The sequence below is a fragment of the Lynx rufus genome, unplaced genomic scaffold (assembly GCF_022079265.1).
Source record: "Lynx rufus isolate CCGP_SWC_20201006 ecotype Redwood Valley unplaced genomic scaffold, mLynRuf1.p SCAF_12, whole genome shotgun sequence".
NCBI classification, from domain to species: Eukaryota; Metazoa; Chordata; class Mammalia; order Carnivora; family Felidae; genus Lynx; species Lynx rufus.
The window spans coordinates 10,403,594-10,424,994 of NW_025814826.1; the positions used below are offsets into that span (position 1 = coordinate 10,403,594).

Genomic DNA, 21,401 nt, shown 5'->3' on the forward strand with positions numbered 1-21,401 from the left:
ATATGAGCTCTTCAAGTAAATCTGAATTTGTTTAGACAATTTTATGGGTACTGTAAAACCACAATTGAATTTCAGGCCTTTGTAGAGGTCCCGCCAAGATGCACTCCAATTAGAAATAATTGCTGTTAATGCTGTTACGATGTGGTGGCTGCCCGCTATACCCCAGACCTTTGTTCTCCTAAATCCCTCGAGTCTCTTCTTTATTCTTCAGCTAAATAGACAGGCCCCTAGAATATACGCTTTTGGAATCGTAATATAGGAGCGATATTGTGCCTCTCTCTTAATTAACCTTGTTAAGCAAGGATTTGGAACATTAGCCGGTTAGGCTAAGAGGGCCTTTTGAGTCGCTCAGTACACATCTGCAGTTGAGTAGGATGTCCCTCTTGTGAAATAAAATGCCTTTTATTCTTTGGCATACCCCAAATACCTTTATTATTCTTTGAGAAATGGTGTGACAGGCTTGTTTAACGAAACAATGTGTGCAAAGCGCATAGCTTCGTGCCAGGCACAATGAAACCTTAGCTATTGCTTTTATTATTATAAAACAAGGTTCCCCCCCTCCCCCCTTTTTTTTAAGGCTTTCTGAATGAAACGGAAATACAGGGGCAGAGTCAGAATCATGCAGGCGGCTCGAGATAAATCAGTCCGCAGTGGATTCCACTGATTCCACACTGCCTGAGACCACTGCCTTTCTAAGAGCATCTTACCCCACGACGTTCATGACTTGTTTATTTTGACTCTCACAGGGTCTTCCAAAGCACTTCTCATCCTTTCCTGCTCCCCGTACAAAAGAAGGTAAGAGACAAAGGCTGCTGTTTTTCTCCCGAGGCAGGCGCCCCCTCCCAGGCTGCGAAGGAGTTCCAGGGATACGGTAAGGAACACAGTTTTTCTTAACCTTGCTTTTATAGTTAATATCCAAATCATGAGAGCAGTTGGCCAGGCCATTAAGCTGCAAGAATACAACAGATTTGAGATAAAGGCAGCATCGACGAACACCAACGCGTAGAATTGCCCGTTCTGTGGAAAAATACAACACGAACCCCAACCTGAAGTGCTGAATTAAACATTTGAAATTAACCACATGGATATGTTTTCTGGACTAACAGGTAGCAGTTAAACTAGCTCAGTAGAAATGTCATTTTCAGAGTCAGAAGCAACCATTCTTTGATCTCTTCTAGGGGAAAAAATGTGCTCCTGTGTAGACTTTGGGCTAGAGTCACTGTCTCCCAAGTTCATGCAGGGAATGTGCAGGAAGGCTTCCTGACACAGTGGCTCCTGATGTACCCTCAGCAGCACTGGCACTTAGTCTGTGAGCACACAGGGCATTAAGCAGTCAGCGTTGGTGTGACTGTGTTGGGAAGAAGGACACGGGAGGCTGGCCTGTCCTACACCTGGTGGCATAGGCTCAGAAAGGCCAAGGCTGAGAGCAGGGTGATAGAGAACCCAGAGCCCTGTGTCCTCTGTAAAGAGGGCATTCTAGCAATCTACAGTAAAACCTTGGTTTGCGAGCATAATTTGTTCCGGAAGCGTGCTTGTAATCGAAAGCACTTGTACCTGAAAGCGAATTTCAAGAACCATTGGCTAAGTCGTGATCACGTGACATTCGCTGTCACGTACTACGCGTATGGCAAGGCATCGTTCCTCTATCACGTCAAAACTTATTAGGAATGTTTGCTCATCTTGTGGAACACTTGCGGAACAGGTTACTTGCAGTGCAAGGTTTTACTGTACTCATTCATGCTCCTCACCTCTCACTCCGGTTCCCTGCTTCACTTGAGCCACCTCCCCCCCGTGACCAAAGTAAAGGGCAGTTCGTGAGAGAGAGGATTATTTTTCTCTCCCACCTGTTGCAAGCAGACTTGACAAAAACGGGCTATTTTTTTTTCATTAAAAAAAGAATAACCTAGCCAAAAAGCAGATAGCAACATTATTTGCAAAGGCATCAGTTGAAAATACGAGTCTAGATAACAGAAAAAGAAGGGTACTTGTAGTTTCCAGATACATCCTGTTGGACAAAAATGCCATTCTCCATCGAAATAAGCATTATGCACCACTGGGTATCGGATGGTGTCGGCCGTGGAGCTGGTCTTTAGTGTTTCTTGTTCTTGAAAACGAAGCCATCCATTATGTTAAAGATGCCCATAAAGTCACACAGAAGCAACGCTATCTTGACAGGCAAGATACTAAAGAGAACAAGAGAAGGTTCCTCGGTTATTACCATGAAAGCACCTTTGCCAGTTCAGTTGAAGTGCAGTGTCACTGACTTGTTGTAGCTGAAGTCATTGGCATAGGCACACATTAGTGTGCATGCTTCAGGGTCACCCAGGGTTTGTGTACTACGTGGGAGGACACTTGCCCGGAGTCTCTCTACCTCTCCTTGCTTTATTTGCATTCACTTGTCTCCCTCCTCATGTCAGTGTCCAAAGCTCCACTGCACTATGTAATGATTGCTGGGAAGCAGGGAAGTCTGGTGGATTTGGACGAGCCTGCCTTGAGTCCTAGCTCGGTCACTTATTTGCCAGCTCAGGCACATGACTTAGCCCTGGAGCCTGTTTCTACAGGTGTGAAACCAGTCATCGATCTTTCTTTTTTGGGACTCCTGTGAGGATTAGATGTAATAGGTCTCCAGACCTTTGGCAATATCCAGCCGAGGACTGCTCACCTTCTCCACCCCTGCTCACCTTTCCTAGCAGAGCACAGGCCCCGTCAACCCTGACATTCACACCACAGAGCTAGGGGAGGTACACTAAATAGCACAGGCACAGTACCACTCTTGTGCTAAGTGAAGCCTGGCCAGCAAAAGGATGTAGGAATGACATCGGTGTGTTGCACAAAGTAGAGACAACTAGCTGCAAAGAAAAAGGCACTTCCTTAGGCAAGAGGGACCATGGCTACCAGCCATGATATCTACGTTCATATAATGAACAACTGTTGCCCAGAGGACTGGAATTGCTCATCGTGCCAGATGGCCAAGCTAGACCCAGGGAACGTTAAAACAACACAGATTTCAACGCCACAGTGGGGGAGTGGTTCAGTAATGGAATGTGCTTCCTTGCAAAGCAGGAAGCACATTCCCTGGGGGCGGGGCTGGGGGGGAAGGGGGGAGTGTAATTGGATGACCTGTTACAGTCCAGAAAATGAATTGAGATAGTGGGGATCGGCAGTAGCTGCAGCAATATGGCATCACAATTCCTGTAACTGGGGTCCCGTGCCCACAAAGTGCCGCTGAAGGTCTCAGCACTGAAACCCAATGGGGAGTCTCAGCACTGAAACCCAATGGGGGGCAGAGAGAACAAGCAAGGATGCTCTCTTGTGCTTCCGAGAGGTCGTTATGTTCTCAGGTTCCCCCCCCTCCCATTTTTTTTTTTTTTAACCATCTTATACTCCAAATTTATCCTCCAACTGCCAGCTTTACCCATACCACAGATTCCTGAAATGTTTGGCTTATTGTCTGGCCTTAACTTTGGGGCTCTGTCCTCGAGGAAGCATGGACACATTATCTGTTCCAACATGATTATTCTATGATGCCCACAAGAAAAATCATCTCTCCTTAAAAAAAAAAAAAAATCACTTCAGTCTGTCCACAGATCATTCAGGAAATACACTTCTTTTTGACCATAATGCAATACTAAGAGGGCGGGAAGAATCCAATTCCATTCTCTAGACTCTCACGGGAAACACTGCAACTATGGGAATTTGAGATCATGTCAGCAAAGAGACACAATGAAGGGATCAAAGTTCAGTCCTTTAACAGACAGTTTTTCAGTGGCCCCTCCTGGTAGGGGATAAGTTATTGACTGGCTTATTAGAGAAGTCATAGGAAGGTGATATTCTTACCTTTTAAGAACCATTGAGAAGTATAAAAACCTTGGCACGTATAAGTACACTTTCTCTTTCAGGATAGCATCGACTATCTTTTCAGCCACGTATTCTGGTTCCAGAATCGGTAACAGAAAAGGACGGCTAGGGAGTGAAAAAAAGCAAAAACAAAAAAGCCCAAGTTAATAAATTAATAACAATAAATCTCACAAATCAGGGATAAGAAAGATTATAAGACATTATTGCTTGCTTCCTTCCCTGCCAATTTGACCTATTTCTAGATTTACTGCTTTATTATCAACACGATAATAACAACTTTAATTTGAAATGGCGCAAGAGGATTCTAACTCATACACTCAGGTCACAATATGCAGCTAGGTGAAACCATATTAAATAGCTGCCCGTCATCTCCATGAGATGCAGATTTGGGCATCTGTGTCCCTTCAGTGATTCTCAGTCTTTCCATGGAGACAGGGAAGGGGGCAGGACAGAGTTTGGTGGCAGACAGAGAGTGAGGCCAGGAATGCTGGGGGGGGGGTACGGGGGGCAGGTCCGGTTCCAGGGGTGGTAGGAGCTGGACCCAGCCTTGAGAAAGCATCCACAGTAAACTCAATATGTTCAACACAAAGACATCTGAAGAAAGAAAAAAATTCTGAAACCAATTATAGATCAGGCTGAATCTGAAGACCTTTTTAAAGAACATTAACAAATAGAATAAAATAAAATAGGTGGTCCATCATTTTTAAAAATGTAGTTTTATTTATTTATAAAAAATTTCAGGGGCGCCTGGGTGGCTCAGTCGGTTAAGCGTCCGACTTCAGCCAGGTCACGATCTCGCGGTCCTGGAGTTCGAGCCCCGCGTCAGGCTCTGGGCGGATGGCTCGGAGCCTGGAGCCTGTTTCCGATTCTGTGTCTCCCTCTCTCTCTGCCCCTCCCCCGTTCATGCTCTGTCTCTCTCTGTCCCAAAAATAAATAAACGTTGAAAAAAAAATTTTTTTCAGTGTTTATTTTTGAGAGAGAGAGAGAGAGCGCGCGCGCGCATGAGTGGGGGAGGGGCAGAGAGAGAGGGAGACACAGAATCCGAAGCAGGCTCCGGGCTCTGAGCTGTGAGCACAGAGCCCAATGTGGGGCTTGAACCCACAAACCGTGAGATCATGACCTGAGCCCAAGTCGGACACTCAACTGACTGAGCCACCCAGGTGCCCCCCTAAAATGTAGTTTTTCTTAAAATCAAAGGATGTACTTACACAGTAGAACAACCTTCAAACATTCCAGTGTTTATAAAAAATGGGCACACGATAGTGGTCTTGATCCCTGTTAGTTTCTGGACTATTGTTTCTGTAAATACAGATTCAGCAAATCCATAGGCTGCAAATTTACTTGCACAGTAATCTGAAAAAGGCAAACGACACTAATGTTTATACTGGAATTTTCAAACGGCATTACATCGAGGTTTCCTCGTAACACTAATACCGACAAAGGATGGGACAAGTTCAGAGTTAGTTTGTATGGCCTTGGTCTGTGCCCACTGGAGGAAGCGAGGGGCGAGTGGGAAGGAACACTGTCACTTCAAGGTTGGTTGACAAGGACCAAGGGCCCTCTCAGAGAAGCAGGGCCCCGGGGGTGCCTCCCACGGGTCACAATGCTAGACTTCACTTCCACTTTCACCTTGACGGGTCATCAGACCCTCTGCTAGCTGTTACGCAGGGCACAGCATGTGCAACTGGTCCCCGTCCCAAAGAATTTCAACACAATCAGGGTGGGGAGACACACACAAGAATAAATAAAATAATACAGGAGGTACAGTCCAGGCTGAAGAGATCAACGTGGGTCACAACCCTCAGATCAAGTTTTTTCCTAACTAGGACTCTTTCTTCCGACTCTTCTGGAGAACGTCAACCTCTACCTCTTATGCATCCTGCAAACGCAGGGTGAATGGAAAGTGGCCTTCACGTCCTTGGTGGGCTTTTGGTCTACAATTGCACTCACTCCAGAGGAATGGAATTACTCATCGTGCTAGATGGCCAAGCTAGACCCAGGGAACGTTAAAACAATATAGATTTTGAACTCAAGGCATGGAAACGTTTGGAGAAGAAAAGGCATTTCGGTAGACTTTGACTTTCCTTTTCCTCACACAATCAGAAGGGGCAAACCTGTTGTTCATCCTCGTTCTGGAGGGAAAGCAGCTACCGCAACCAGCAAGACTCGGGTCCCCAGATTGGCCACGGGTTAGCCGGTGGGGGGAGGGGAGGGGAGAGGGGGAGTCCCAAGCAGCTTCCAGGGTCCTCTGAGTCATTTGGTGTAAATGCGGTTCACTGAGCCCCTTGATCTCTGAGATTCAGTTGAGCCGATATGGCCCGGGACTCGGGCAGCCTGCATCGTAAATGGCACGCCTGGGGATTCTGCTGCCGGGGAACCAAGAGAACACCGTGGGGATTACAAAAAGCTCACACGTTCCTACGGTGAACAGGGCGCCGGACGGTCTTGCATCCTTGCCAGGAAAAGGATTCAGAGAAGCTGCAAATAGCCCCGTGCGAGTCCAAAGACCCGTGAGGTGATAACAAAATGCGGTGGATTCCAAGGAGGCTGGAGGAAAGGAGGTCCTGCGTTCAGGGAGGTGTGTGTAGACGGCTGGCATCTGGGGTGGCCAGTGGTTCTGAAAACCCGGTTCGCGGAACCGATTCGAACTGTGTTAAGACCACTGTGCGCCGTCTCGAGCCGCGAGTCTTCAACCAGCGGAAAAGCAGAGAGGTCGATTTTCGGTTTCTTGGGCTGGAGAAACTTTCTCCAGACCCACAGCCGAAGGGGACCACTCGATGGAAACTTCCGAAGGCCCAGTGCTTCTCCTCACCATCCTGATAACAGTACCAGGGGGGTTTGGGGGGGGGGGGGGACTATGCTAACCACTTGTATAAAAAAATTAGCAGTCAGGTGTCTCTCTCTCTTTCTTTCTCTCTTTTAAATATTTATTTTGAGAGAGAGAGAGAGGGGGCACAAGCAGGGGAGGGGCAGAGAGACAGGGAGAGAGAGAATCTCAAGCAGGCTCCACAGAGCACACAGCCTGAGGCAGGGCTCGATCTCGTGAACTGTGAGATCATGACCTGAGTTGAAATCAAGAGTCGGACGCTTAAGTGATGGAGCCACCCAGGCGCTCCTCTTTCTCTTTTTTTTCATTCCAGGGGATTGCATGGACCCAACGATCCCAAAGTGCAGAGTTCAAGTTTGTGTAAGCATATCTGATGGGCAGTTTTGAGGCACAATGTTCTCCACCACTTACCTTGTGGAATATATCTCTTGATTTATTCCCCTTTATCATTAGTACCTGAGGTCAATGTTGATTATTCAGAGCTGAGTAAGACAAGTTATAAAAGAGTTTGTGAGTGCAAAATATTACATTTCTCTTACCTGCCAGTTTATTTACTCCAACTAATCCAGCTGAACTTGAAATGCAAACCAAATGGCCATGATCATTAGCTATCATAGCAGGTAGAAAGCATTTATACGTCTAAGAAAGGCAAAGAAGACTGTTAACCTTTTGTACTTTTTTTCAGACGTTTCTGTATGATGAAGAAAGTCTTTTAAGTTCATAAAAATACCTGAAGGCACGGGGATATAAAAATTTAAACATCTGGAAAGTAAGCTTCTTAACTTGTTTAACCTTTAAATCAATATTTTTCTGATGGCAGTTCTAATATTATTAAAAATAATTTATTCAGACTTACATTTTGCTCACATTTGACTTTCAAAAACACACTATTCAGACAGTAATTGAAGCTGTACAGGACAGCCTGAACTATGGTGGGGACAATCCATAAACCAGTAAGAGAACTCGGAGACATGATTATTCAGATTAATATTGCCTTTCTCCCCCAACTTCGGTCATGTTTGAATTTCAAATTTTTCTGAATATTGTTCATCGGACACACCGCTGTTGGCTTTGGTTTAAAAATTCCACTTTCGGGGTGCCTGGGTGGTTTAGTTGGTTAAGTGATATTGGCTCAGGTCGTGATCTCACGGTTCACGGGATCGAGCCTCGAGTCGGGGTCTGCACTGACAGCATACAGCCTGCTTGGGATTTTCTCTCTCCCTCTGTCTGCCCCTCCCCTGCTCACACACGTGTGTGTGTGTGTGTGTGTGTGTGTGTGTGTGTGTGCAAGTGTGTGCTCGCTCTCTCTCTCTCAAAATAAATAAACTTAAAAAAACTAAATAAAAACATCACTTCGTCTTGAAATTCATCTCTACTTCTTTGAATAATGGTTTCTTATTTGTATGTCATGTCATTAAAGAGAATATGCTAGAAAAAGAGGACCTATGCTGTGTCTCAGTACTACAGAACACCTTCACTTTTGATTTGGGACCTGGAAAGAAAGAAGGTAAAGGAGAGAGAAATGAGCTTTGATAGAAGATATATTCTACAACAAAAAAGTAATTCATTAAACAGGAATAACTGCATACTTACATGAATTTATGTTTCATATTTACTTTCAAATGTGAGTAATACGAATAAATATGAGAAAAGGGATTTCTTATAAAAGTCAAAGAACGTTTGCATGCATCGAATGAGTTTCAGAAAGAAACTAACATGTAGGGAGAGGTGGAAGAACAAAATGAGCCAACAGTGCAGCATAATAAAAAGCCCCCTGAGTTCCGACAGTCTGAGGTGAGTCACTTCTTCCCGGGGACGCATCCCTTGGGAGCATGGTCACCATGAGCTCTCTGACCCTCTAGCAAGTAAGTGCCTGCTCCGTGCAGAGGCTCAAAGAATGTATGCAGACTTGCCCAGACAGAGTGTCAAGAGTGAGGCTAATGTGGGGCAGGGACACGCCAGCATTGTGGGGACAACTAAAGGAAGAGGGAGAGAGAAGGAAAAGGCCAAGGACAACAGAGAGGAGGAAAAAGAACCCAACATGAGATTATGGCTTTATCTTCATTCTGGCTGAATAATCTAATTTCATTCTAAAGAAGGAGAGGCACATTTGGGACAGGGTAACATAAATCACTTGCAGTGAAGTTCCTTCCTCCTGAAGGAACGTGGCGGCCGCTTAGTTCTGAATGTTTCCCTCTTTCTCCTGGAAACGATACAGAATGCCAAAAATACCACCACGCAAGGATGCTTTTGGTGAAACTAGGGGACAGAAACCTACGAAGTCCAAATAACATTTGAAGGCCACCACATGGGAGTTGGGTGGGGAGGTCAGGTGGGAAAGCGTGAGGAGAGGGGAGCTCAGGAGTCTCCAGCAAATACTCCCTCCCAGCAGAGAGGCTGCCCAGGGCAACAGGAACAGGGAGAGGCAAGCCGGGGCATATGAGTGGGTGCGGAGGCATGGCAAGACAGGCTTCGGCAAAGACCAGGAAAACACAACTTCTGCAAGGAAGACCATCACCTCTGGAGATCAGGAGCTGTGCCCCTTAACGTCCATGGTACCTGTGCTGTGCCCTTTAATGTCACCGAGGCTACAGGAAGAAACTTTCCTTTCCTTGATTGGATACTGGGCCAGGTGACGATACATCTTGGTTTGCCCAGAATAGACCTGATTAATGCCTGCTTATTAATAATGCCCTCTTCCACTTTATTTTATTTTATTTTCTGTTATTTCTAGATTTTTTACCTCCTCCACTTCCAAAAGAGTTCCAACTTAGGCAAATGATAAGGTCAGCCTGGTCATGTACGTGGTGTCATTTCTGTGGAGCCTCGAGCAAATCTTTTGACTCCTCTGATCCCTTATTTCATCGAGCTGTATCAAGGATTACGCAGGAGGTGCCTAGGATAGCACCCGAGATAGGCTGGCGATCGATAAATGATAGTAAAGACATGGGCAAAGTTGTGTCTTTGCAAGATTCCCGAGCAGGGGCTCAGGCAAGTGCAGGCTAAGTTGGATGAGGAGTCTAAAACTGAGAAGCCTGTGCTTTATTGACACGTGAATACAATTGTAAGAGAATAAGAGGAAGTACGTCTAAATTCTGAGTAACTGTACATTTGTTATGAGACGAGAAAATAATTACCCATAAATGTGCTTTGAAATTCACATCTAAAGACTTTTCCATCAGGTCATCTGGGCAGTTGAGGAAATCGCTGCCTGTCACAACTCCGGCATTGTTGATCAGGATGGAGACATCGCCAACTTCTTTTTTAACCTGAATTGAGTAACAAGAGCCACACCACCCACAGAGTAATTCCTTACGTGATCGAAGTTTAATTTTCCCATAGTTTTTAGACGCTTCTTATCCTTGTTAACACAGACGGGGTTTACGTCCTTTGCAAACAAAGCACGTTTCATTTCCCTTGCTGAGTTTGCAGAGCATCAGAGATCCAAGTCTGATGGTTTTCTTCTCATTTCTTCCCCCCTCCGTGCCCCCCTTCTTAGGACGGTTCCAACACTGCAGGGCCGTCGGCCTTAACAGAGCGGTTAGAGCTATCCTCATACTTAGCGATCAGTCGCTTTGTGGCAGGCTCTGTGTATGTAGCAGGTGATTTCAATCACTGCGACAGGACCTAAGGCATTATAGGCGTGACGTATAAATTAAGACCCAGCCCACACTGAGAGGGGGGTGGAGCAGGAGGGTGTGGAGAAAGCGCAAAATTCCTAAACACGTTTTACACTCGAGGCACAGCGCAGAACCCGTCTGTCCTGCTTGGGCTAGTGGGCTGGTTTTCTTCTCCCTGACACAGGCTTCTGGGTACTAAGATGTGTCAAGAGAGGATCTGAGTGGGCTCCCTTTGTCGGCTGGAGTAGGCACTCAGTAACTTTTATTTCAGAAATAAAATGTCGGGGTGTGACCCTGGGGCCTTCCGCTTACGGTGAATCTTTAGCTTGTCATCTTGGCTCTACTGGCAGAAGGGAGCACGGGATTTTCCAGGATTGGCCACGGGAGAGGGTGGTGCCCCTCTGCTCCCTTCTGTGTTCTGAATTTCATCACTGTGATCTGTATCACACAGCAGGGCCTCTGTCCCCAGGTCAGGGACAGCCACCGGCTGCAGGTGCCCCATGCTCAACAGGAAGCTCACGCAGTACTCTCGCATCTCTAGCTCTGTGTGTGTGTGTGTGTGTGTGTGTGTGTGTGTGTGCATGTGTACACCTGCGTATACGGTAGCAGTCGGCACAGAGGGGGACATATTACTGACACCACCTGAGGCTGTCTGTCATGTGAGGTTGTGGGTCCTAGCAACGAGGCTGATGTGTTGGGTATTTATTTGTTACCCAACTAGATGGGTGGCCTAGGGAAAAACCTTAGGACGAAATACAGACTAAGAAAAGCTCACACTTCATGGTAGAGTTTTCAGATAAAAGCAGTCAAAACAATCTAAATTAGAGTTTTATTTGGAGAGTAGCTAAAATACGTCGCCAAATTCAAGCTGAACGGCTGTCAAGGCTAGCCACAACCAGCCCTACCTGAGGCAGAATCAGGTACGGGCTTCCGGTTACGGAATAATGAGTAAACCACAGGAACAGAAGGCACAGCGCGAGGAATGTCGCCAATGGTACTGTGGTAGTGTTGCACGGTGACACCACACCTGTGGTGAGTGGGCTGTGACACATAACAGTGTTACCACATCACCATGTTGGACACCTGAAGCCAGGGTGCCATTGTGTGTCAACTACACTCAACTGAAAAAATAAAAGAAAGAAAAAAAGAAAAGCTGGTCCGGGCTGTGGACCGGAAGACAGTACTAGCATTAGAGGCTGACACGTTAGCTCAGAGTCAGGGGTGGCAAGGCTAGAAGTGACATCCAAGGGAAATAAACAGGGGCATGTATGTCCACTGTGGCCTCTCACATAGATCAAGCGTGTTCTCAAACACTTGACCAATGAACATCAGACTTTAATTTCAAAATGGCCTCCAGGGGCGCCTGGGTGGCTGCGTCTGTTGAGCCTCCGACTTCGGCTCAGGTCACGATCTCACAGTTCGTGGGTTCGAGCCCCATGTCGGGCTCTGTGCTGACAGCTCAGAGCCTGGAGCCTGCCTCGGATTCTGTGTCTCCCTCTCTCTCTGCATCCCCCTCCCCCACCGGTGACTTATGCTCTGTCTCTCTCTGTCTCTCAAAAATAAATAAATTAAATAAAAATTAAATAAATTAATTACATTAAAATTTTTTTAAATGGCATTTAGGCTTGTATCTTTGCAGTATATGAAAATTATATCTCTATAAATCATGCTTTAAATGTACGGGGCTAAGCATCCGTGATAAGATTTTTAATGTGAATAACCTTCCTTCCTATTATCTATTTAGCATACAGGTTGATTTTCATCTATTTTTTTTTTTTCTGTTAAAGGACTCTCTTGTTCCAAAGTCTGCTTTTTCCCTTTAAATTAAACTTGGAAAGACATCATGAGTATTCAGCCCCTGCCACACTAGAGCCAAAGGGACCAGGTTTAACTGTATGTGACTTACATATTTATTACTGGCCAATGACAGCCTAATAAAATGCTCACCCGTGGGATGAGAGTAAGCTTGTCAGTATCGTGTACAAGAGACAGAGGGTAGCATCTAAGGTAAAGGCCACCGACTCTAGTTTTTAACTAGTTTCCTTCTTCTGCGATCACTACGCTCCTCACTGTAAGAATATGGCCACAGACCCCGCCTGATAGGTCTAGTGACATTCCCACACAAGCTGTGCCCGCCTGTCAGTTAAGCACTGAACTTTGGCTCAGGTCACGATCTCACAGTTTGTGGGATCGCGGGTTCGCACCCCGTGTAGGGCTCTGTGCCGACAGCGCGGGGCCTGGCGCCTGCTTCGGATCCTGTCTCTGTCGCTCTCTCAAAAATAAGTAAACATGAGGAGTGCTGAGAGGAGTTGTTTGCAGTCGGCACGAGTGAGCGTGCCAGGCCATCGGTGCTTTAAGTGCACAGGGATGAAGCTGTGAGCTCAGCAATAGCAGAGACATACTTGTGCTTCGAGGGAGGCGCGCGCTTGTCAGGTTTGGGTCCCCGGACTGTACCGGGCTGCCTGTGACGGAAGCTGCAGTTACCGATGCGGAAAACTGAAACAAAACTTCAAAGCACACCCACCAGCCGGTGACCTGCCAGGAGACAGTGAGGTGGGAAGCAGCAAAGGGGATTCGACTCAGGGCCTAGAAATTGTGCCAGAACATTCCAACGTAGCGGGTTCCTTCCTTCTCACTAAACTGGGGAATTCTGGGTGTGGCCACAAGGGCGGCCCAGGACAGTGATGTGTGGAGTACTCATGAGGACGCGAGGGGAGAGAAATCCTCATGAGGGAGAAGAGGCAGCCATCGTGCGACTATGTGCCTCCACGCACTAAGGAAACCCTTACCGTTGCCTGCTGGAGTGGTGACGTCCTGCCAGCCTTCTTTACACGGGCAGCGGTATCATCGCCAAAGGAGCAACTGTGGTTAAGGGTCTTTGGGATGAATACGATATTCTGTTTTTCTCATGACTATTTAGGCGAAATATACATTCATGTGAAAGGCACTGTGGTGTGGTGGAAATAGCTGGGTTTAAACTCAGACAGGAAATGGGGTCGAGTCCTGGCTTAGTCACGGGCTAGCTCCGGGACCCTGAGCAGATTGTTCAAGATCTCTGGGCCCCCTTTTCCCTCCAAGAAACGGGTTGCCCCCTGCCTCTTCTACTGTAACAGGGGAAAGCACAGTCCGTGTTGCCTGGTATGTAGTGGGTGTATTTTGGAGTCAACAGACTCAAGGCCAAGCTCGGTCTTTGCCACTTGCTAGCTGTTTCTTGGGTGAGCTACTTACCTCCCTCAGCCTCGGTTTCCTTATTTGTGAAATGAAGATAATATTGGACCTCACTTTATAAGATTATGATACAATATAGATGGGCTGCTTAGTGCGGTATATTGTATACAGTGACCTCTCAAAAATCCTCATTCCCACTCCCCGATACTTTTTAAATTAAAGGGATGCTGGAGACAGGCAAATCTGCACCGAGCAAGGGGTTGAGACAAAGAGGAGGATGCACGTGAGCGAATCTGTAGAGAGAGCTCACCGCCCACAGGAGATGGCGAGACGCAACACCTACCTGCTCGGCCACTCTGTATATTTCTTCCTTTTGGCTGCAGTCGCAAGTGTAGGCATAGACTCTTGTGGCTCCGGCTTCCCGAGCCATCCTGCATGTTTCCTCGTTCCCCTCCTTGTTAATATCCCAGAGAACCAGCACCGATCCGAGGTGGGCAAATCTGAGGGCCAAGAGCCTTCCCAGTCCTCTCCCAGCACCGGTGATGAGCACGATTTCACCAGCAACGTTCTTCCGCGGTCTGGGGATGAAGGTGAAAATCATGGTCTCCAGAAGAGCAATCACTGATTTTCCTAAGAAGGTGATCAATTCCTTGGCGAACTTCAGGTTGGAAGCCATGCTGTGGCTGAGACCTACAGAGAAAGAGAGACCCACATAAAGACCTCGGTGACCATTCCCTCTGAGTGTGCCATCTACGTGGAGCGCAAGCTTTCTGAGATAGTGGAAGAAACTGGCTGTGTAAATGAAGCTTCTCTCTTGGTAGCAGATTCTGAACTTAGAAAGGGCAGGGGGCCCACAGGGACTGCGTCTTGGCCAACTTTCATTCGCAGCACCAAGCTGGGCACACATCTGAGTGTCGTACAGGACAGAAATGTTCACTCCCCAGGCACTGTAACCGTGTCAACATTTGACCCGAAGAAGAAGAAAATTATTTCTCGTAGTTAACCTTTCTTAATAGTAATCACAAAAGCCCTGTTGGTTGCATCATGTGCTTGACTGCAATGCTGGCCCACAGTATGTGCTTTGGGAACGTCATCATGTTACTCAGGTTCAGGGTGCTGCTCCCCAAGAAGTCACCCGATAGGTTTGTTGAATGAATAGAAGGCCTGCCCTGTCACTCGTACAGGGCCATAGCTTACAACCTGTTATCAGTTACTCACACGTTAGTGAGAGTGAGTTTACAAGATGCTTTACGAAAGGCCCGCTGGGAAAGAAGGGTAGGTCTTATTTCCTACAGTGTGAGAAGACATGTTTAGCAGGGGGGCTACTGTGCTGGGGGTGGGAAGCTTCCCTGAATGGGGTGCCCGATTGAGAGGCACAGAAGAGGTGAGGAGGTGTCCTTCATTAAAGAACAGCAGGTGGTCACTTGTTTTGCAGTTTGGCGGAGGACAGACTAGTCACGGCTCATGACGATGGGTGGAGAGGTTCATCGACAGCAGGGCTTGGGGCATGGTGGGACCCTTAGGAAATTGTTGGGAGCTCAATTGCTGTTTCTTGTCTCATTCTACGGATGGAGCTGGAGATCACCACGAATGGGGATGTGGTTCACCCAAGGCCTTGGCTGCCGTTTAGCGCAGGGCCTGCTGAGTTCATTTATTACGTCCGCCGAGCACCGATGCCGGGCAGGTCTGATGCTGGGCACTGGGGCTGAAGGGGTGGGTAGCCTCCCATGATCTCTGCCCTCACGAGCAAAGGGTCTGGTTGAAGAAACAGACATTGAGCAAAATAAATAAAGAATGACAGGGTGCTATGGAGAGTAGACGGGAGATCTGATTTAGACCGGGTGCTGGGGAAGAAGCAACAGGAGGGATTTGCTGGAAGGTGGCATTGGAGCAAGTAGTCAACTGATGAATGGCCAGCGGTAGAGAGAGCTGGGAGCAGCTTGACCGACAGAGGGGAGAAAGAGCCTGAGGCTCGAGGAAGATTTGGCCTGTGTGTCCAACACGGCCCAAAGAATTAGAGCGCTGGCGGTAGGGGGCATGGATGTTGCGGGGTGCTGGTTTCACCAGGCTTTGGATGAAATGGCCCTCAAAGTCTCCGCCGTCTTTGTTCACATTTATTTTCACACAGTCGCCTTTGGATGACTGACTGGGCTTCTCAGGCCCTGCGCGGTTTGGAAGGAAGGTGCTCTGAAGGGCAGACAGCGGTTTGCACGCTCTTATTTTAAGCTCACTCGCGGGACGTGTGGCTTGAGAGCTACAACAATGAGGGTCAGACTTCCCCCAGTAATAGGGCACCCCGGGTACCCTGCCCCGGCTGCAGCCTGGTCACTGCTAACACTTCTTCCGGGGAAAACCCACACCAGCTTATCAATGCCCCCTCCGGGAGTACCGCTGTATAAATCCACGCCCAAAGGCCAGAGGTCCACGCCTCTCCTCGCTGGACTCCAGCACCATCTGGGTGCTTAGAAGTCTCACCACTGACCTGGGGGGAGGTTCTTAATGCCACAGGCTCTACACTCCAGCACTCTACCATCTCCACATGGGCACGACCTAAGACCCGGGGCAAGGTCCTACCACTTACTGCTGTCTCGGCAGATGCTTACTAGGTTCTTAAGAGCCTGGCATCCTGAGGTCTGCTCATCTGGGGTTTAGGGTGTCTGCTGGGGATCTGCACAGGTGGTGAGGTGTAGAGATTAAAGTGTGCACTGGGGGGCGCCCGGGGGGGCTCAGTCGGTTGTGAGCGTCCGACTTCGGCTCAGGTCACGATCTCACCAGTTTGTGAGTTCGAGCCCCACGTCGGGCTCTGTACTGACAGCTCAGCGTCTGGAGCCTGTTTCAAATTCTATGTCTTCCTCTCTCTCTGCCCCTCCGCTACTCGCACTCTGTCTGTCTCTCGCAAAAGTAAATAAACATTAAAAAAACATGACAGCGTGCGTTGGAATGCTGGATCTGCCACTGACTTCTCGGCAACCTTGGTGAAAATGATTTTATCTCTTGTGCCTCAGTTTCTTCTTCTAAATAAGGGGATTCCACAGCAGGCACCAATGGGGGCAGCTGTGGAAGTGAAAAGACTTAATACAGGTAAAGTAATAGGGTGTGTAATATGGCCACGATGATCTCTTATGAAATTTCTGAGCCAATTGGAAAGAAAAAAAGGTCCTCGTTGCTCTGCACACGGCTCCCTCCAGGGTGCATGGGGTGGGGGTGGGGCAAGAGGGATTGGGCTGGATTTCAGCACCTGCCGGCAGGTTACTCATCATCTCCGGCTCTACTCATCATGTGGGGGCCTTGTTAGAACAAAGCCAGGCACATAACAGCAGCAAAATGCCTGTGCGTGAGCTAGAGCTCCGACTGACGTTCCTGCTGGCATGTGAATTATAATCCCTGTTCATAACAACAAAGGATGGTTACAGGAAGTATCCTTACCAACAAAAGTAAATGCGGGGTTCGGTTTCAGTGTCAAGACTGTGCCTTATGTAGTTACAGAGCATATTAAATGTAATCAGGTTATAGACACCTCTTTGGTGTCTCCATCCCATGGCCTCTCACTACTTGGTTCAAAAGCGGAACTAACTGGGGGAGCCTTTAGAGCCGGCAACCCTCGATCTCAGAGTCGTAGGTTCAAGCCCCACGTTGGGTATATACAGCTTATTTTATTTTTTTTTTTTAATTTTTTTTTTTTTATTTTTGGGACAGAAAGAGACAGAGCATGAATTGGGGAGAGGCAGAGAGAGAGGGAGACACAGAATCGGAAACAGGCTCCAGGCTCCGAGCCATCTGCCCAGAGCCTGACGCGGGGCTCGAACTCACGGACCGCGAGATCGTGACCTGGCTGAAGTCGGACGCTTAACCGACTGCGCCACCCAGGCGCCCCAGCTTATTTTATTTTATATACTGTTTTAAATTTCTTAAAAAGTTTATTTATTTTTGAGAGAGAGAGAGAGAGCAAGGGAGGGACAGAGAGAGAGAGGGAGACACAGAATCCGAAGCAGGCTCCGGGCTCTGAGCACAGAGCCTGACACGGGGCTCAAACTCACGAACCCGTGAGATCGTGACCTGAGCTGAAGTCGGACGGACGCCCAACCGACGGAGCCACCCAGGCGCCCCAGAGCTTATTTTCAAAAAGAAACAAACAAACAAACACAGTAAGCTTAACTATTTGGGGGCAATGCGAGCAGGTGCCTTTCTCTTCCCAGCCCAGGAGGCGGCAAAGTGCTCCGGTAAGAGGTATGGGATGAATGGGGGGGCGGCGGGGAGGGAGAGGCAGACGCACTGAGCAGCAGAGAGCTGGGGACCGAGGCAGCGTGGACGGAAGAGGATACCAGGGACGGATCCCGCCCTCTGCTCCGGGACCGGGCGGGGACGCTAGCAGCCCTTCCTTCTGGGTCTCGCGAGTCTGAATCTCGGGGACAAAGCGGCGCTCCCTCCGGCTCACCTGCCCGCGCCCTTCCCCCACCTGACCACCCTCTCCGCCCACCCCCCCCCCCGCCCCCGCCGCCACGGTGTCACAGGGTTCCCGCCCGCGGGTGCGGGCGCTGGCGCGGCGCGGAGCCCCGTCCCCGTGGAGGAGGTCTTGCCCGGCCCTGGCCCCGGATCAGGACTCGGGTAACTCACCCGGGACACGCTGCCCTCGCTGTCCGCGGAGAAGCAGTCCCTGCTACGCGCACCGCCTCACTGGCTCGTGGCGGGCGAGGCTCAGGGGTTTATTCCCGCAGCTGGCCCGAGGCCAAGGGTAGGTCAGCCGCGCCCGCGCAGTGGGTGGAGCCGCCCGGGGCTCCCGCAGGCCACGTAGGCCCGCGCTCCTTCTTTCCTGCCTTTCTTTTCCCCCTGGCGGCCAGATGTACAGGCCGGACATTTATTTGGTCGCCGTGGCCGGACGCGCGCGCCGGGATTTCGAAGAGTCATCCCTGGGTGTCGAAACATTCCGATATCCAGGCTGCCTCCTGGATTATGAAGTCAGAATTTCTGGGTTGGAAAGGGCCCAGGTATCAGCACGGAAAAAGTTCCCCAAGTGTTTCCAAAGAGCAGTCCCGAGGGTGGGAACCGTTGTGTTAGAGAACAAAAAGGAGGCAAGGTGCAGAGTCCTTGGATGGGGGCGGGGTGGGGGGGGGGGGCGACGCGGTTTGCCCGAAGGGAGCCAGGTCAGGTCTCTGCGCCTCGCAGAACGGGGCACAGATGCGGAGTTCTCCAGCAGAATCTGACTCTTGCAGTCGAGGTCAACAGCTTCTCTGGACCTGTGGCTGTAAGGAAGGTGGGTGTGGGAGAGACGCTTGGAAGGAGTGGGGTGCTGGGCAGGAGTGGGTGCGGCGCTGGCAGGAGGCCAAGAAGTAGGCGGGGGCGAAGTTTGTTCTAAGGAGATGAGGTTGATGGCTTCTCGGCCTTTTGGCTAAGATCAAGTGGAAGGAGATGAGGTTGAGAAAAAGTCAACAATGGACTCTGGCCCAACCATTGTTTATTGAACACCTGTGTGTACAAAGATCTAGAAGATAGAGCAATGCTGCAACCTTGGAGGAAAAAAGATGTTCAGTTAACATTAGATAATCCTCTACTACCGCACACATCACTGCTGAAAGGCTTTATTATATAGGGTGGAGTTTGCTGGGTGGCCTTAGAAGCTGAAATATCAGTGAGTTATGGGGTGTTGAAGGAAAACCGGGGAGTGAGGGTAAGACCGCATTTGGAATTCACCCAGGGACACACGTCAGTGTTGTGAAGGCTCAAAGGAGAGCAGGTTAGCCAGTTGGGTGTGGAAAGAACCGCACAGTTTTCCCTACGAAGGAACCCTAGGTTGTATGAGCCTGGAAAAGCAGGTGCAGGGAAGAGCCTTGAATGTCATTTCAGCACGCAGGAGGTTACGTACTTGTGTTCTGTAGGCTGCGGTGAGCTGGGGAAAGCATTTGCTTAGCTGTGCTGTCTGAAGGTGAATGGGGCAGGCCGGGGGTGCCCTGGTTTTAGCTCTGTAATCATCGCATGAGGGTATGTGCCGTGCAAGACTCTGTAGGGCTCCGGAGAACGGCAGAACTTTTCGGAGCGATGGGGAGACTCATTCCTGAACCGCACATGTATGGATGATAGTGTCGAAAGTTCAGAAATAACAGGCATAAAAGCAGCGAATCACCGAACCAGCAATTAGCCAAAGCTTATTGCGCACACACCAGAAAGTTTGCACGCTGGAAACACACACACAGACCAAAACGTGGAATGAGTCTCATACGAAAGCAGCTTGTACAGTGAGAACGCAGTGACTTTATTCTTCGCCGCGATTGGTTGTAATGTCGGAATCTTCTTAAATGATAGGAAACTGGGTCAGTGGTTACCACATACCAACCTTGGGAAACAGTTCGAGTTTTGTCAGAGGTATAGGCAAGAAAGAAGCCAGGTCAAGGGAGTCTTACAAAATAAGCTGAAATTCGGTTTTGCTTTCATAACGACACTGGTTTTGTCTGCTCGGGGAATTTTGAAGGCTGGTCTCTGATGGTTTTTTTATTCTAATGATAGGCATATGTGCCTTGTGCCTGGCATGTGGACAGTAGGGGCCATTCTGGATGAGGAGAGGTTCCAGGCTTCGGAGACAGAATGGGCCAACGTGTGGAGGTGAGTGACACCAGGGAGTGGCAGTGGACTCTGGCCTAGACGAATTGGTCATGGCCTTCAGATCACACCTCCTGCCTGTAAGAAATCAGATGGGCAGCCAGTGGAAAACACCAGCCTACGTACTCTCCGTGTTTTCTCTGGACAAAATTCTGGGCTGTTACTTTACTTTCTGGTGAGAAGTTCAGAGTAGACCTCGGGAAAGAAATCGCGAGCATTATTAGAAATCTCATTAAAACAAATATGAATAGAAAGCACTGGGCAGCCTCACTGATGGTATCTTCATTAAAGGAAGTGGAGACCTTCGTGTTTGGAGAAGACCCCAATCCAATTTTACTTGATGTGGGGGAAACTCAGTGCGTTGACTATAAGCCTGAGAGGTGAGAAAGTATTTTTAAAAGGTTCTTTGTGGCAAAGGCTAGGAAAAGCCCATTTAACGCTGAGCGATGTAGACTAGGCTAATGAATATATGAAAACATGCTCTAACTTCATCCTTAGCAAAATGAATATTAGAATGTTTCTTGCCTTCCAAAATAACAAATATTAGGGGCACCTGGGGGCTCAGTTGGTCAAACGTCTGATGCTCGATTTCAGCTCAGGTCATGCTCTCACAGTTCATGGGTTCGAGCCCTGCATTGGGCTCCTTGCTGACGGCATGGAGCCTGCTTGGGATTCTGTCTCTCCCTCTCTCTGCTCCTTCCCTTCTTTGCCTCTCTTTCTCTCTCTCAAAATAAATAAATAAATAAACTTAAAAAAAAACCCCAAACCCCCCAAAATAACAAATATTAGAAAAAAGAGCAAGCCTTCATAAAGGGGTGATGTGATTTATACATTGCTGGAGAACCAGTATGTCTCAAGAGCTGGAAAGGTAAATAGCTTCTCACCCAATTCTGCCAATGGGACTTTATCTTTACAAAATAATCAGGTATCATTTGTTAACTCCAGGAAGGGAGTCACGGGTTGGAAAGGAGACTTTTGACTGTACTGTATTACTCTTCTGGAAATAAGTGTGTCATTAAAAAAGCAAATTGACCATTAGTTTCTGGCAAATATGCGCAAATGGAGTACTCACAGCCATTTTTGAAAAAATAAAATCATGTTTTTTTAAGGGCATAGGAAAGTACACAATGTTAGCTTTCAAAGCATAGTATCATTTTTAAATAGCGAATTTTTTTCCTTTGTGTTTTTTTTGTATTTACCAAATTTTCCATTATGTACATATTTGTATTTCCCAATACAAATGTTGTTTAGAGCCTACATACACAGACATTTCCATTCAAGATGGCAGACTGAGAGATGCACTTATATCCTATTTTCTTCCAAGATTCCGTTGAAAT

At 48.2% G+C, this 21,401-nt stretch overlaps 1 protein-coding gene and 1 long non-coding RNA gene across 3 annotated transcripts in view; one reads left to right on the forward strand and one right to left on the reverse strand.

Moving 5' to 3' along the window:
* Window positions 1–405: 405 nt before the first annotated feature.
* On the reverse strand, window positions 406–18,274 carry SDR16C5 (short chain dehydrogenase/reductase family 16C member 5). Of its 2 annotated transcripts, XM_047073947.1 has the most exons (7): window positions 18,088–18,273; window positions 13,817–14,163; window positions 9,823–9,954; window positions 7,225–7,324; window positions 5,067–5,211; window positions 3,838–3,963; window positions 406–2,183 (listed from the first exon to the last, which is right to left on the reverse strand). In XM_047073947.1, exons 2-7 carry the CDS (start codon window positions 14,147–14,149, stop codon window positions 2,090–2,092), a joined length of 930 nt encoding a protein of 309 aa, XP_046929903.1. In that variant the 5' UTR covers window positions 14,150–14,163; window positions 18,088–18,273; the 3' UTR covers window positions 406–2,089. The 2 variants fall into 2 exon arrangements, with proteins under 2 accessions (XP_046929903.1, XP_046929905.1); XM_047073949.1 differs by lacking the exon at window positions 9,823–9,954 and having other exon boundaries at window positions 18,088–18,274.
* Window positions 18,275–19,912: 1,638 nt separating this feature from the next.
* The window catches only part of LOC124507659 (uncharacterized), a 74,137-nt gene continuing 72,648 nt past the window's right edge, over window positions 19,913–21,401 (forward strand). The window contains exon 1 of the long non-coding RNA XR_006961077.1: window positions 19,913–20,067. This is a non-coding gene — a long non-coding RNA (uncharacterized LOC124507659). The remainder of the gene's footprint in view (window positions 20,068–21,401) is intronic.

What these genes read in the sequence shown, in the direction of transcription:
- SDR16C5 (XM_047073947.1), bottom strand. Translation starts at nt 14,149, where the DNA reads ATGGCTTCCAACCTGAAGTTCGCCAAGGAATTGATCACCTTCTTAGGA. An exon ending in TATACAGAGTGGCCGAGCAG is followed by an intron (nt 9,955 to 13,816) that starts GTAGGTGTTGCG and finishes TACTCAATTCAG; the next exon opens with GTTAAAAAAGAAGTTGGCGA. An exon ending in TTTGAAGGTTGTTCTACTGT is followed by an intron (nt 3,964 to 5,066) that starts GTAAGTACATCC and finishes TTCACTCCCTAG; the next exon opens with CCGTCCTTTTCTGTTACCGA.